At 39.6% G+C, this 15,269-nt stretch overlaps 1 protein-coding gene across 1 annotated transcript; it reads left to right on the forward strand.

The window, feature by feature from the left end:
* Window positions 1-8,230: 8,230 nt before the first annotated feature.
* On the forward strand, window positions 8,231-13,835 carry LOC137888160 (ornithine decarboxylase-like). Its single transcript, XM_068731482.1, has 8 exons — window positions 8,231-8,347; window positions 8,491-8,664; window positions 8,761-8,933; window positions 9,023-9,239; window positions 10,773-10,856; window positions 11,790-11,928; window positions 12,062-12,183; window positions 12,357-13,835. Exons 1-8 carry the CDS (start codon window positions 8,231-8,233, stop codon window positions 12,612-12,614), a joined length of 1,284 nt encoding a protein of 427 aa, XP_068587583.1. The 3' UTR covers window positions 12,615-13,835.
* Window positions 13,836-15,269: the final 1,434 nt, after the last annotated feature.

Raw genomic sequence — 15,269 nt, forward strand, 5'->3', positions numbered from 1 at the left:
ATCACAGACAACAATTTCAATAATGAAGCCTAGAAAGAAAAGTGTAAGAGAATATAGTAGCTCAAACTTACCCATATTTTCAGTTTTCACAAAAGGTAGAGAACAAAACTTTAGTGTGTGATGAGCTTGCAATGTGTACAGTCGGACAGCAAACTGAGATAGGGAAAGGTTACACCTTATCCTGTTGCATAGGCGTGACAAAAAACATTGGCATTTAAGCTTGACTGACCTGTTTCACTTTGTTTTAAAGATAGATTTTGACTCAGGCTTAGACAATAATAATTAAAGCTGCAAGCAGCGATGTACGGGCCCTCGCACCTTCCCGCATCTCGGAGGTACTGGCGGGACGCCAGCAGACGCGGCCGCAAATGTCTTCGACCATCGGACAACGCATCCCGGAGTTAAACAGATTTTTCCCACTGGACTCTGTGATGCTGGAAATTATATAGTGCAAATATTCCACCAGCATCCACTATGTGGCCTTAAATAATACCTGAAAACATGCATTATGTTGCTCTATATCAAGGGCAGACCACATCATGTAAATGTCATGTAAATCGGATGCCGTTTGTCACACAACGCTGACTTCCTGTTGCCAGTAGGTGGTGCTACGACTTTGAGTAAAAATTGGCTTGTAGACATCCTCAGGCCATGACTGTTATCAAGCATGGCAAGTTTGGGACAGATTTGAGCAAGTCCAGTGGAGATACATCAGCTTGTTGTTTGATGGTGAATCACGTAAAATAGCCGCCACGCCGCGGCTACACCATTCCATCAAACATAAAGCTTTTAGCAACTTTTAATTGCAAAGGTCTTTAGATTGTACTGACCAAATTTGAAGTGGATCTGACAAAGTCCCTAGGAGGAGTTTGTTTAAGTATACCGACTAGAAATCAAGGGAAAATTAACACAAAAATCTAAATGTTCCCAAGAGACTTTGTTTTAAGTCTCAATGTGATACATGTATCTCCTAAATTTCATACATGTAGGTCAAACATAGCACTGAGGCTGCATTTTTGAATATTTGTAGGGGGTGCTATAAAGGCAATTTGAAACGGTCAAGTCAAAAAGCTATATGAAATATTTATTTCCATCACCTATGACACCTGTGCAAAGTTCCAAGGCTTGTTGAGCATCCTAAGTCACAGAAATGTAAGCTTCCTTTTTCATGGCGAATGACGCATTTCCACGGCAACAGCGTTTAACGACAATTCACAATATTCATGATGAAGCATCATCAATGTCTTACGGCTTATCATACCAAATTTGAGACTGATCTGGGCAACTTCCTAGGAGTACATCAAAGTATAAAACGTATAATTTCCTTTTGCCAGTAAGTGGCGCTATGACTTTGTGAAAATATTTGCATGGAAATGTGCTCAGGCCTGGACCAGCATCATGCATAAGAAATTTGGGGCAGATTGAATAAAGAATTACAACAACTTCCTCTTTCATGGCGAACGGCACGAAATGTGCGTGACATGGGCGCCACATAAAACAAAGGTCGTTCAATGTCAGTTGACCGTTTTCCCAATTTTTCATCATTAAATTCTTTAGATCATTCTGACCAAATTTGAAGTCGATCGCATAAATTCTGTGGGAGAAGTTTGTTAAAGTACAACGCCTGAAAACGATGATCACACAGAATGCCTAAAAATGCAAAAAATGGGAGTATTACTGTATCGCTCCCTAGTGGTTGTATGGAATAAAAATGTGTAGGTATGTTACAGAACACAATGTGGACATATGCTACAGATTTCGTGATGATAGGCCACATGGTTTTGAAGTGTTATATATATATATATATATATATATATTACTTTAGAAGGCCACAAACCTATGAAGTTCATTGGTCCATATATTCTTAATGCAATGAGGTATCAACAAGCCCTTGGTAACTTTTATTGATATAGATCCAATAATGATCCATAGCAAATTTGGTACCAATCAACCTCAGCTTGTAGGAGGAGTTTGTAAAAATGTGCTGCGGGAGTATGGGGTGAGGGGGCCACTTCTGGGGGCCATCCAATCCCTGTACGCCCAAAGCAAGAGCTGTGTCTGGGTTCTCTGCAGTAAGTCAGACTTGTTTCCGGTGAGGGTTGGCCTCCGCCAGGGCTGCACTTTGTCACCAATCCTGTTTGTGGTATTCATGGACAGGATATCGAAGCGTAGTCGTGGGGAGGAGTGTTTACAGTTCGGTGGGCTGAGGATTGCATCGCTGCTGTTTGCAGATGATGTGGTCCTGATGTCTTCATCGGGCTGTGACCTCCAGCACTCACTGGATCAGTTCGCAGCCGAGTGTGAAGCGGTTGGGGTGAGGATCAGCACCTCTAAATTTGAAGCCATGGTTCTCAGCAGGAAACCGGTGGATTGCTCACTCCGGGTAGGGAATGTGTCCTTATCCCAAGTGAAGGAGTTCAACTACCTCGGGGTCTTGTTCGCGAGTGAGGGAACAATGGAACGTGAGATTGCCCGGAGAATCGGGGCAGCTTGGGCGGTATTGCAGTTGCTTTACCGCACCGTTGTGACGAAAAGAGAGCTGAGCGGCAAGGCAAAGCTCTCTATCTACCGGGCAATCTTCGTTCCTATCCTCACCTATGGTCATGTGGACTGGGTCATAACCGTAAGAATTAGATCGCGGCTGGGATGAGACCCCGAGGGAAGACCAGGACCAGGTGGAGGAACTATATCTCCAAACTGGCCTGGGAGCGCCTCGGGATCCTCCAGTCAGAGCTGGCTGATGTGGCCCGGGAAAGGGAAGTTTTGGGTCCCCTGCTGGAGCTGTTGCCCCAGCAACCCAATAAGCAGTTGAAGATGAGATGAGATGAAGTTTTTCCAAATCCTGTTGAGTCATCGGCATAGCAGTGGAAGTACATGTTGAAATGGCGGATAATCTGACTGAGAGGGAGGATGTTGATGATGAAGAGGAGTGGTTGCGTCGGTAGATGATGTATGATCTGTGGGTGAGGTAGAATTGGAGCCAGTTGAGTGCAGTGCCTTAAATACAGAGGCATTCAAGTTAAGAGAGCATGTTGTGATGACAGTATCAAAGGCTGCACTCAGGTCAAGGAAGATTAGGATGTTAAGGGCTCTGGTGTCAGCAGAGATGAGGAGTACACAGTATACAGTTGAGTTGCAAATTTGTAAGTGCTTTTGGGGGCTTTTGCAAGTTATTTTGGTGTAAAATGAGTTAGATTAGTGCAGTGGTTCTCAAACTTTTTCTGTCACGCCCACTTTGGAGGAAGAAAAATGTTCATGCCCCACCGCCCCAACAAAATTGTAACAAAATGGTCCATGTTGAATTTTTACTGAAATAACAATATTTTGAGACTCCTCCATCTGTGGTTTTTCAAATAATAGAATAAATAAAATTGCAATCACTTTCAAGTAAACCAGATTGCTCCATCAGACAAAAACAAATAAAATGTGCAGTCACTTTGTTAGAACAATGCAGATAAAGTTAAAATATTTGGCAAAAAAGAGTTTTACTGTGTTTTACACTGCATATCTTTTCAAAACAACAATGATGTGCAACCTGAGCAAAACAAAATTAGTGCAGATATGTGTGAGCCATCAAGTTTTATCAGTGTTAGTAGCTGCAATGAGCCTGTTTTTCACTAAAAATCTTTTTAAAACGGGGTTGCAGACTTGATACAGCCACTCTCAATTCATGCTCAATGTTGAGCTTAGATCTGTATTTTGTTTTGAGAGATGCAACAGCAGAAAAGCCGATCTCACGGAGGTAGGATGTGGCGAAGGTAAGCAGAATGCCCACAGCCCTCTGTCCAATGAGTGGAGCTTACATGTGAGTCGCCAAGGATCTTGGCCGTCGCGCATGCGCAAGCGTAACCTGTTAACGGTGTAACGTAAACATTTACACGAAAGTACAGGTATTTCGCCAGGTATTTATTTATTACTTAGTTTTATGTCCATGTACTTTGTACTTTTGTAATATGTGAAGTTCTCATTAAAGTTCTTGAAATAAAAAAAATCTGCATTTCCCCCTGCGCCCCACCTGTAATAACACTGCGCCCCACAGTTTGAGAAATACTGGATTAGTGATATGATTCAATGTTTTTCATATCTAAACATCATAATCTATAGCTGTTTGGGGCCCTTTTTGTTGGGGGCCCCAGGCAGTTTCCTACCTTGCTTAACAGTAAAGTTTGTCACTGGTGTTGCTTAGAACCCAAGGATGCGCAGTGTTGAGTGTGAAGTTGAGCAGTATGAGCCAAATATTTGATGGCTGTAATTCTCTGTGAGAAGTGGACATAGTACTTGTTATAATTGGTTACTTTCTACCGCTGTATCTTAATCAGATTGGCACATCATGATTTCACGAAGGAGACATTGCGGTCGAGTTCTTCAAATGTATTTGTTTGCCGCTTTGAGCACCATCAGTCAAGTGCCATTGTATTTGAGAGAAAGTAGACAGCTTTACGGCCGATGCCTTCAGAACTTGGCAAATCACACCAAAACTATCTAGATTAAGAAATGGCACTACAGGTAAGAGGGAAAATATGTATTTTTGATTTTGGAGTGAACAATTATTGTTGGTTTTGGTTTTTACATGGCAACTATACAATCCTCCCATCCATCCATTCATCCATCCATCTATCCATAAACAAATCCAATGGCTATTGGATTCCTGGAATGAGCCGAGCAGTTGCGTCATATGTTCGCCAGTGTGTGACTTGTCGCAGACTCAGGAGACCTCCAGAAGATCAAAAAATGAGTGACCTTCATGTAGAGCGTGTTGAGTCCTCCACTCGACCCCTCACTCATTCCCCAGAGAGGACTTGGCGTCGCGTACTGTATCTGGCCAAGCAGTTCTGTATCTGGCCAAGCAGTTCTGGAGTCGGAGGAAACGAGAATATCTTCACAACATCATGGCAAGGCAGCGCTGGCATCCACCAATGAGAAATCTATGGGTGGGGGACATAGTGATGGACATTGATATACTCTTGCCCAGAGGTGAATGGAGACTCGCAATGGTCCTAGTGGTAAGGAAGGACTGAATGAAAATGTCATTGGAAGATAAGAGACTGAACAAGAAGGGTGAGACGCCTTGGAAAACTCTCCATAATAGAGCACCCAGTGCAGAAGTTAGTTCTGTTATTAGAGGCTTTTTAAGTTCATGTCAAGGACATTGTCGCTCCTAATTATTATTAGGAGATCATTCATAGATCATATGATGTCATATGAAACATTCATCATTTTGTGGGAGAGTAAGTAACCCAATTCGTGTTTAGCACTAAATTTGTTGCCTTTGTTACATGTTTGTGCCTGTTTCCTACATTTGTTATGTTTTTTTCTGTTTTAAGATGAAATGCTTTTATTTTGAAGGCAGCTCTCTGAGCTAAAAGAGGAAGTTGAATGTAAAGTTTTGAATGTAAACGGTTAACGTATTGGCACCCCCAAATGTATTTTTGGCAGCTTTGAGTTTACTATTTCCAGACATCACAGCCATCAGGCAAAGCTGATTTCTATTGTGATCCAACATTATATTAACAATATTTGTTACATATGTGTCACACTAGCATAGAAACCGTGGGAGGGGTAAAGTGAGGAGGGACGAAACAAGCGTCTGTCCAAGCAGGTTCTTGTGAGTATAAATCAGATGTGTGTCAGTACTTACTGTCAGACTTAATTCCAAGTCTGTTTCATAGAAATACTGCGATCACACTAACTCTAATTTGAAACTTGAGATTTTCCGACTTCACATATCAGCCATGGTAAGATGTTTAATGTGATCTGTGATGTTAATATTCATACTGTATGTGCCCTGTATGTAGACAGATAGCTATAAACAGAGACAAAGCTGATTTCTATTGCGATCCAACCTTATATTAACAATATTTGTTATTTAGTTTCATGCTTTTGTCTTTTCCTGCTCGTTATCCCAGCACCAGTAACTACGAAGGGATCAGTTGTGCATGTTTTGTCCCCTGAGAATTGTGATGTTATTGTGACATTGACATTTGAGACAATGGAAGCAATAGTTCATGTCAGGCACAATCTCCGCTGTGATATGATCACAAAATATCACCAAGGTGACCAATTGCTTTTATAAAACAGTCATCATTCAAAGTTGAATACTATTTCATTGACAAAAAATAAAGTTCACATGAAAATAGGCCCTTTTTGGCTGGCTTCCTGCACATACCCAGTTGGTTGCTATGGATGCGGTTGCTATCGAACGTTGCCTACATTAGCAGCTAGCATATTTAATTTTTTCTTCACAAGTTAGCGTAACATTAATTTTATTATTTGGTTCTTTATTTGCATTATTTGTACGCAACATTTATTGTGCAACCACCGAGAAACTGGCTCAGCAGACTGAGCTTGTTGCATGACGATGTTAAAAATTGTCAATTGCGTGAGTCTCACAGTCAATGTGTGAGAGTTGGCAGCCCTGGAAACACAAGATGTTCAAGATCTGCCTTTTAGAATGTGCAAAGAAAGACAGGTGTTACTCAACGAGAGCTTAACTAACTATCAACTAAAATATGAGGGATTAACCAACATAAGTCAGTTGTATGTGAAATGTTTGCCAATGAGTGTGCCAGTTATCTTAAGAAGCTATTGCGCCAGACAAATATTTGGCAGCTTAGATAGCAAAGCCTCAGAGGTCCGTGTCCGCTCTGCATCAGTCAACACATCCCAGGTAGCCAAAATAACCTGGCCCAGCTCCGGCTTAAGCTTGGCATGCCGGAAGAAACACGTCGGGCCGAGTCCGTTTGCCAACTCGGCTGAGACTAGAATCGGGCCAAATATACCAGCCCGATTCCGGCTGCCGACACTGCCATTATTGGGATTGCAGTGACGCTGCTGCTCGCACAAATCCTCGCACTTACTAACCTATGTAATTTGAGATAAAAAACAGTAGCAGTCACCTTCAGAATAGAAGCATTGTAGCTGTATTCCGTGCATGATGTACAATTATTTACGTTTTATTCTTAATTTCCCATTAAATCAGACCTAGGCACAGAGGTCTGAGGTCACATGATCACAGGTCACAGGTCTGATTTAGAGGGATCCACTGGCAGAAATGGTAAGTATGTTTCCTTTAATGTGTTTTTTTGTTACCTTAGAATGAGTTTACATCTACATATGGAGCGGGGTTGTCTTTACAAAGCCGGCGGCCATTGTAAAGACAGTAACCCACAACGAACAAACCAAGCACCTGCTCTAGACAGGGCCATGTGTGTGTTTGTCCTACACACTTGGTACACGGGAGATTATTCAATTGGTGGAAATCTGCGGCCTCAACGATAGGTGCTGCCAATCCCTCTCACTAGACCTTTAAGACAGTTTTCAATCAAAAAAGACCAAAATAATCTGAATCAGAAGGGTTAGGGTTAGAAGTGTTCCCAGGCAAGATATGATATATAATCTTTCCAGTGTGTTCTGGGTCTACCCTGAGGTCTCTCACCAGTCGGGAATGCCCAGAAAACTTCTGAAGGGAGGCGCCCAAGAGGCCTGGGAATTGAGGACCTCATGGACAGGGTCCTCAGCTGGACATTCCCAATTCACCCTCAATACACGCTTGGTCCAGCAGCCTCTCCCTGCCATCTGATCCAACTCATCACCATGTGATAGAATATATGCCGAAAAGTCCTTTAACTTCCAATATACCGTAACGACTCAAATGATTAATAATCAGAATAAACAGCTTTTGTTCTACTACTGTATTTAAGTACAAAATAAATAGAATTCAATGCAACATCTGATCTGTGCAACATAGTGTAATGAGTGGAGATTAACTATTGTAGAGAAATGTTTTCTTAAGGTAGAAAGTTTTCTTATTGGCATAGAAGCCATGGGAGGGGTAAAGTGAGGAGGGACAGAACAAGCGTCCGTCCAAGCAGGTTCTTGTGAGTATAAATCAGATGTGTCAGTACTTACTGTCAGACTTAATTCCAAGTCTGTTTCATAGAAATACTGCAATCAGGCTAACTTTAATTTGAAACTTGAGATTTTCTAACTTGCAAGAAATGGAGGCACATATTGGCCATGGTAAGATGTTTAATGTGATCTGTGATGTTAATATTCATATGTGCCCATAGTTTGGGCTTTTGACTACTGTATTAGCATGGCACAATGTAGACAAACAGCTACAAACAAAGACAAAGCTGATTTTTATTGTGATCCAGCCTTACGTAACAATATTTATTCATTCTTTTTATGCTTTTGTCTTTTCCTGCTAGTCATCCCAGCACCAGTAACTATGAAGGGATCAGTTGTGCATGTTTTGTCCCCTGAGAACTGTGGCATTGACATTTTAGACAATGGAAGGACCATCAGAGACTTCCTAGACAGTAAAATAAAAGAGCGTGGTTCAGCGGTGAGTATCAGAGACATCATGTCACTTAAATTTTCTTAACTATGAATCTCTGTGTAATTGTGTCCATGCATCGTGTGATAGTTGAGCTTTCTTGAGATGTTTCACTTTCAAAATATAATCTTGACTTTTCTCTATTCGTTCAGGACAATAAAGAGCCATTCTATGTGGCAAATCTGGATAGTATAGTTGAAAGGCACCTCAGGTGGCGCACAAACTTACCTCGAGTCAAGCCTTTCTATGCAGTGAAGTGCAACAACGATGCAGCAGTTTTGAGGATGATGAGTGCTCTGGACACAGGTTTCGACTGTGCTAGCAAGGTACTGATGAAGTGTTTCAAAGAGAATCCAGCTCTGTGTTTTCTTTGCTGTGGAGAAGCAGTTTGCTCATTTGAAACACGCTTTGGTCGATCACAGATCGAGATCCAGCTGATGCTGTCCCTCGGAGTGACACCTGACAAAATCATTTACGCACACACAACCAAACCACTGTCACACATCAAATACGCCTGTACTCATGGAGTCGATACGATGACTTTTGATAGCGAGGAAGAACTCCTAAAAATATCTCTTCGTCACGCCAAAGCCAAGTGAGTGAACAACTGATATTTTTTGCTCCTTTGTTTAGTGTTGATAATTGTTAGCTTACCGATTAATACTTTTGAATCACTTTTTCCAGATTGGTACTCCGCATCGCAGTGGATGACTCTGCATCCAAGATAAAACTCAGTTCAAAGTTTGGCTCCAGACTGGAGTCAGTGGGTAAGCTGCTGGGACGTGCTGGAGAGCTTGGCTTGGAGGTCATTGGGGTCAGCTTTCATGTAGGCAGCGGGTGCACTGAAAGTTTGGCGTTCAAGCAGGCCATCGCAGACGCCCGACGTGTCTTTGACATGGGGGTAAGTCATCGTCATAGCAATAAAACACAAGATAATTTGATATTGATGATTTGCAGTTGTGCTGCAAGTCAGTGTGCATAACTGTCTGCTACAGTGCATTTTTTGATACTACCACTGGGGGACACCAAAGAGAAATATTACACACAGTGGCCATAAATTATATCAGAATGCTGCTGCCAGTTGTGGAATGTGCAGTAATCAAGTACATTTACTCAACTACTGTATTTAAGTCCAAAATAAATAGAATTCAATGCAACTTTATGCTTCTACTCCACTACATCTCAGAGGCAAATATTGTACTTTTTACTCCACTACATGTGTCTGACAGCTTTAGATACTTTTTAGATTACAATAACCTGTCCAGTTAAAACCATGTATCTCTAAATTTGGTGAATTTATACACTATTCAGAAAGCCTCTCGGATCAGCTGGAAAGTGAATCATCACAAAGATGAACACAGGGCTGTTTTTCTGAGCTCATGAAAAGTTGAGTCTTTAAAGATACTTGGTTCTCACGGAACACATGATGATCTTATAAAATATGATGTATTGCTGTAGACTAAACTACCCAACTATTCTGATATTTATATCAGACTATTTAGTATTGTTCTGCAGATGAGATTCAAATATGGAAGAATTAAATAGACTATTTAAGTTAGTAAGACAACTGAGGCCACTCCATACAGCTTAACCTCCCATCTAACCCATCAGAACCGTTCATCTGAAAGGTGAAGGTGAAAACAATGCATTTTCAGAGTTTGTTAATAAGTAATGTTAGTAACTGCTAGACTAATCCAGGAATTCATAAACAGATTAATAAGCGTCAACCTAATGTAGGATCTTAAAATTAGAACTATTTTGAAATTGCTTCACAATCTTCCCTGGTGCTTCTTAAGCTCTCAACTGCTGAACGGTGCATTGATATATTGAACTAAATTGAATCAATTATGGTGAAAAAAGGATTTAATTGTGAAACATTACTCAACGATATAAGTCACAGATTCTACCTAATCACATGTAATGTTTCTCAGTAATGTTCTTATTGTACTGGTCATCACATTCTTTATTCAGTTCATTTTATCGTTGATTCACTTATTTTCTCTTTAGTGATTTAGTTATGTAGTTCGTCCAATAAATATTTCATTCATGAAAGCTTGATAATTTGATTTGTGTGTATATGAAATAATAAGTCACTGTACACCATGATAAGAACTCCATAACAATCCAGAGATTGAGACTTGGAATTTTTTCTTGTTCCCAAAATTGAGTATCATCCTAAATTATATCTAAATAATTTTCTTTAAATTCTTTTACTTGAACTCATTGTGTTTTATGGCTGAAGCCACAAAAGTGCCATGACTCTTTTTATACTAATTCATTGGTTTATGATTCATAATTGAGTTATTGATAACTGTTACATTTGGATATTAATTAATTATTATGTATTGTTATTATATGCTACAAGCAATAGCACTACAGCAAGTACAGTGTAACATTTTGAATTATATGACTGATTGATTAGAAACTTTTTCAGAATTTGCTGGGATTCCAGATGAGACTCTTGGATATCGGTGGAGGATTCTCTGCGATTGAGAGCTTTCAACAGAAATTTGAAGAGGTAAAACATATACAATACGAGTGCTCATTAATGGATGTTCTGCATCTCCATTGTCCTGGTAAAACAAAGAGCGAAAGGAGCATAAACAACAAAATAGAATGACACAGACGTAATTATTTCAGATTAAGCAACCTTTTTCCTGTTTTACCTTAAGGACTATGTAGACTGTCAAGGAACCTTTAAATGCATACTAAAGAGGCAAACTTAATAAGGACATATTAGGAGTAGCACCTTGATGCCCCTGAAGGAACTCTCAGGTCCACAGAACATGTCGTTGCCATTTAAATCGCTCCCTGCTAGCACCACATTGTTTCTTGTGTGCTTTAGAAGACGTATAGAGCACCATTACTGTGGCCATATGGTGGCGCTGTTAATAACTTGATTCAAAAGGCGTGTCTTTTTGAAGAGCAAAACTTCACGTTTCTATCCGTACCATAAAAGAATTCCAATATCATTGTTCCAACAGTTGCTCAGTTTCAACCTTGCTTTTAAAAATGCGACCATACATTTCCTAAAATACTTCATTGAGAATGCAGTTTAGTTGTATAATATGGGGACATAATTTAGTATGAGTTATTTTCAAGCTGATGTACAAAAAGCTTGTAAAGGAATTATTACCTAACACTCCATAAAATTACATTATATAATGGTTAGCACTGCTTGAAGTGTCTGAAGCTTGATCTTTCAACCATTTATCCATTAAATATATATTATACACACCTGCATCCTTTTCATCATTAATGATTGTGTGATATCTCTATCATCCTCTGTTATTAGCCTCTTAAATTACAAAGGTCGTACTTCAAAGAAACACATGCAGAAACCTTACCTTTGTTTGCTGCACTGCCAGTGATACTGGCAACTGTGGGCCACTTTGTAGAAGGTGTATTACATGTGAAATATGCTATTAACCCATTGTGTTTTTCCTACTAGTTTTCAGAGGTCATTAATAGAGCACTGGATGAACTCTTTCCACCTGACAGTGGGGTGCAAGTTATTGCAGAACCAGGCCGATACTACGTGGAATCAGCCTTCACATTGGCAGTGAATGTCATTGCCAAAAGAGTAATCGGTAATGTCTTTTGAAGCCACATGTATCCAGTATTAAGACATAAGGATCCTATTATTTGCAACATCTTTGCAAACATATTGCATAGTTGCCATTTTATTATCGTTTATCATTTGCATTTATTTATTTTTTTCAGATGATGAGGACAACTGCCCTGACAGGAAAATGATGTACTACATCAATGATGGAGTGTTTGGCTCCCTGAGTTGCATTGTCTTCGACGCTGCTCACTGCAACCTTCAACCATATCTTCACAGGGTAACTATCAACCACATAATGTCGTCACATAAGAAAGCCAATAATGGACGATTGTGCATGATTACTTCCAATGCCAATGGTGTGTGTGTATATATATATATATATATATATATATATATATATATATATACATATGCATGTGCGCCTGCCTCTCATTTTATATGGTTACACAGGTTGTTGAGAGCAGTGAGCAGAGATACCGGTCTGTTATCTGGGGTCCAACCTGCGACAGCCTTGACAAAGTAACCGACAGCTGCTGGATTCCTGAGCTGCATGTGGGGGACTGGCTTCTCATCGACAACATGGGAGCTTACTCTGTTAGTTTGTCCAGTGACTTCAACAGCTTTGAAAGAGCACACATTTACCCTGTTGTGACAGCCGAGACATGGCACACCTTAAACCTTTCTGACATCTACGACATCCGCCAATGATCTGGGGACACTTCTATTTGACAGTGGCTCAATACGGACCTTAACAAACATAGGCAACGATTATTATAGAGAGAGGCTATTTTTTTAATAATCCATCTTTATCCTCAATGAATTTTTAAGGCCTAATAAGCAAAACGATGTTGATTGAACGTTTGGACATATTTCACTGAAAGTTTTCATCCTTTACACTGTGCTAATAATAACAACATATTGTCATTTTGGAGCTTTATTAAAAAAAAAAAAAAAAAACGCATCCAAATTTCTTGAAAGCCAGTATTGCAAATCTCGGTGAAATATGGTCTGAATGTGAAATATAGCTGGTGAAAAAAAATACTATTTTGAATCAGCTTTTCACCATAACCATTTTTTAAACGCTTTTTAAACTGAAAAATGCTCACTCAACTTAAGAGATAAAGAAAACCACGTGGCAGACGGCAATTATTTCATTATTATATTACATGTTATGGCCACAGCGTCTCCCCACTAAAGAGTCACAAAGTGGGACACGTCATCACTAACTGCTTAAGCCTTAAGAGCAAAGAGCAACAGCAGTCTACACAAAGTGTGCCACCGTCAAAAGGTAAAGGATTGATTAAAGCCGAGCACTTGGCTACTGATTCTGACAGAAGTGACAATATTGATGCTTGTTTCCCTCCACCGCCGAGCAGGCTGCTTGTGGTTACGGGTTTGTATTTACGTGGTTGTGGATGGATTATACTCCCAGGCCAGTTCATCATGTGCATATTTAAACTGGTCAATGGTTTCTTTCATGTTGCTGTTTCCCCCCTTATTGTTAAATAAAGGTGTTACTCTTTTAATGCGCAATGACATTGCTTGTGGTAAAGTAACGCAAGCACAGCGAAGCGTCTTGCTCAAAGCTGTTAATCAAACAGCTTCTTTTATTAAGTAAATGATGTTCCCTGATCAAGAATCTAACCCAGAACGCTACGGTGAGAGTGCCGAATCCTAACCACTAGACCACCAGGGAATGTGGTAACGGTTGTCCTGGTAACAGCTTTTTGACCTTGTGGTGTGTACGTGTGTGTGATGCCTTCAGGTAAATTGTGGATTTGAAGACTCTCCGCTGATTGGTCCAGGTGCTCCTCCAGCCAGGGTCCTGATTGGGGGAAATGTTTTTGTTTTAGATAAGTGGAAGCCCAAACTTTTCACAGAGTCTCTTTTGGTTAAATTGGTATCTTTGATTTGAAAACATTTACTCCTTTACCCCTGTTGTCCCTTTCATTATATCTAATTCACTTATGTTTAACCAAAGAGCTCCTTTTATCTTGAATAAATTACTTTGTAAACCTTTAAAAATCTGGTTTTATGTTACTTCCTTTTACTTAAACAAGCCGGGTGTAACATTAAGCAGCAATTCCAGCACAACATGAACAATGTTATTTGAATACAATCACAATAAATAGAAAAATACATGCTCGTTGACAGTTTTTCTTTAATTGTTTTGTCAAATCCACCCAGGAGCCTGTTTCAGATGGTCTGGATTTCTGCCTTAATGTCTTGTAAAAATAATTTAATCATCAGCCCACATTAACTTTTAAAGTGATCGGTTTAATGAAACATAAAGCACAAATCCATAACTTCCAACTAAACCCTGGACTGACGATGAAAATAATGAGACCATTCGTGATCCATCCTGAAACATTTAAGAATGCGTCACTTTTATTATTATTTTAAAAGGTTCAGAAATGTCAAAAAAAAAACTGGGCTCTGTCCTCAAACAGGATTACAAAGTGTGTTTTTTAGAGAACTATTTTCAGATGTGTATTGATAAATAATTAGAGCACCAGTGAGTATTTACGGTAGCTAGATGGTTTGTGTGGGATTAAGTCACAACTTCGAGCTGTGACTATTGGTGAATTGATCGACTGGACAAACAGGAAATTATTTCAATAGACAATTAATCGTTTACAGCTAGGGTGGGAAATGTGTTGAAATTATTTTTACATCCCAACAGCAGTCAGTAAAACAAACGTTCTGACATATAAATGAATAAATCTGGGATCTGTCGCAGGTCCAAATAATGAAATTGGTGAATGCGGCAAGATCACCCAAATCAATCGCACAAGCCACTTGAGAACAAATCTGTTCATGAACCTGCAGTGTGCAGCATTTAGAGGGATCCACTGGTAGAAATGGTAAGTGTGTATCCTTTAAAACTCCTTTAACCCTAGGTGGTTTTTTTAGCCCTCCGCTCACAAATAGCATACCCATACTAAAATTAGTATAGTTTTGCAACTGCAAGAGCTGTTTTAATAGTTTTGGTATTAAAATAACCCTAACACTTGTGAGATTTGTTCAGATGTGTAAATATCAGTATATATGTTACTGGTTAAGAGTACATAAAGATGGCACACAGCACAAATTTAAAATTTTAATTTCCGCCTAAAAAAAAAAAGCAATTTCAGGATATTGGTTTTTTTAGAAATGATGTAGATCCAAGCTTTAAACCTCTCCCAGATCATAGCACAATATGTTAAGAGTTTCTCTGCACATTTGTACTTTGATAAAATTAAGCATTCAAAAGATAGAGAGGTTTTAGTACAGAGATTTCAGGCGAGGATACCAAAATTTTTACATTTACACATGTTGCACAATGTGTGCTTTTTTAACTTTCCCATGTAACAAAATAAATAT

This window comes from Cebidichthys violaceus, unplaced genomic scaffold (assembly GCF_023349555.1).
Source record: "Cebidichthys violaceus isolate CVI_PGR_0920_01 unplaced genomic scaffold, fCebVio1.0.p SCAF_52, whole genome shotgun sequence".
In the NCBI taxonomy this organism is placed as follows: domain Eukaryota; kingdom Metazoa; phylum Chordata; class Actinopteri; order Perciformes; family Stichaeidae; genus Cebidichthys; species Cebidichthys violaceus.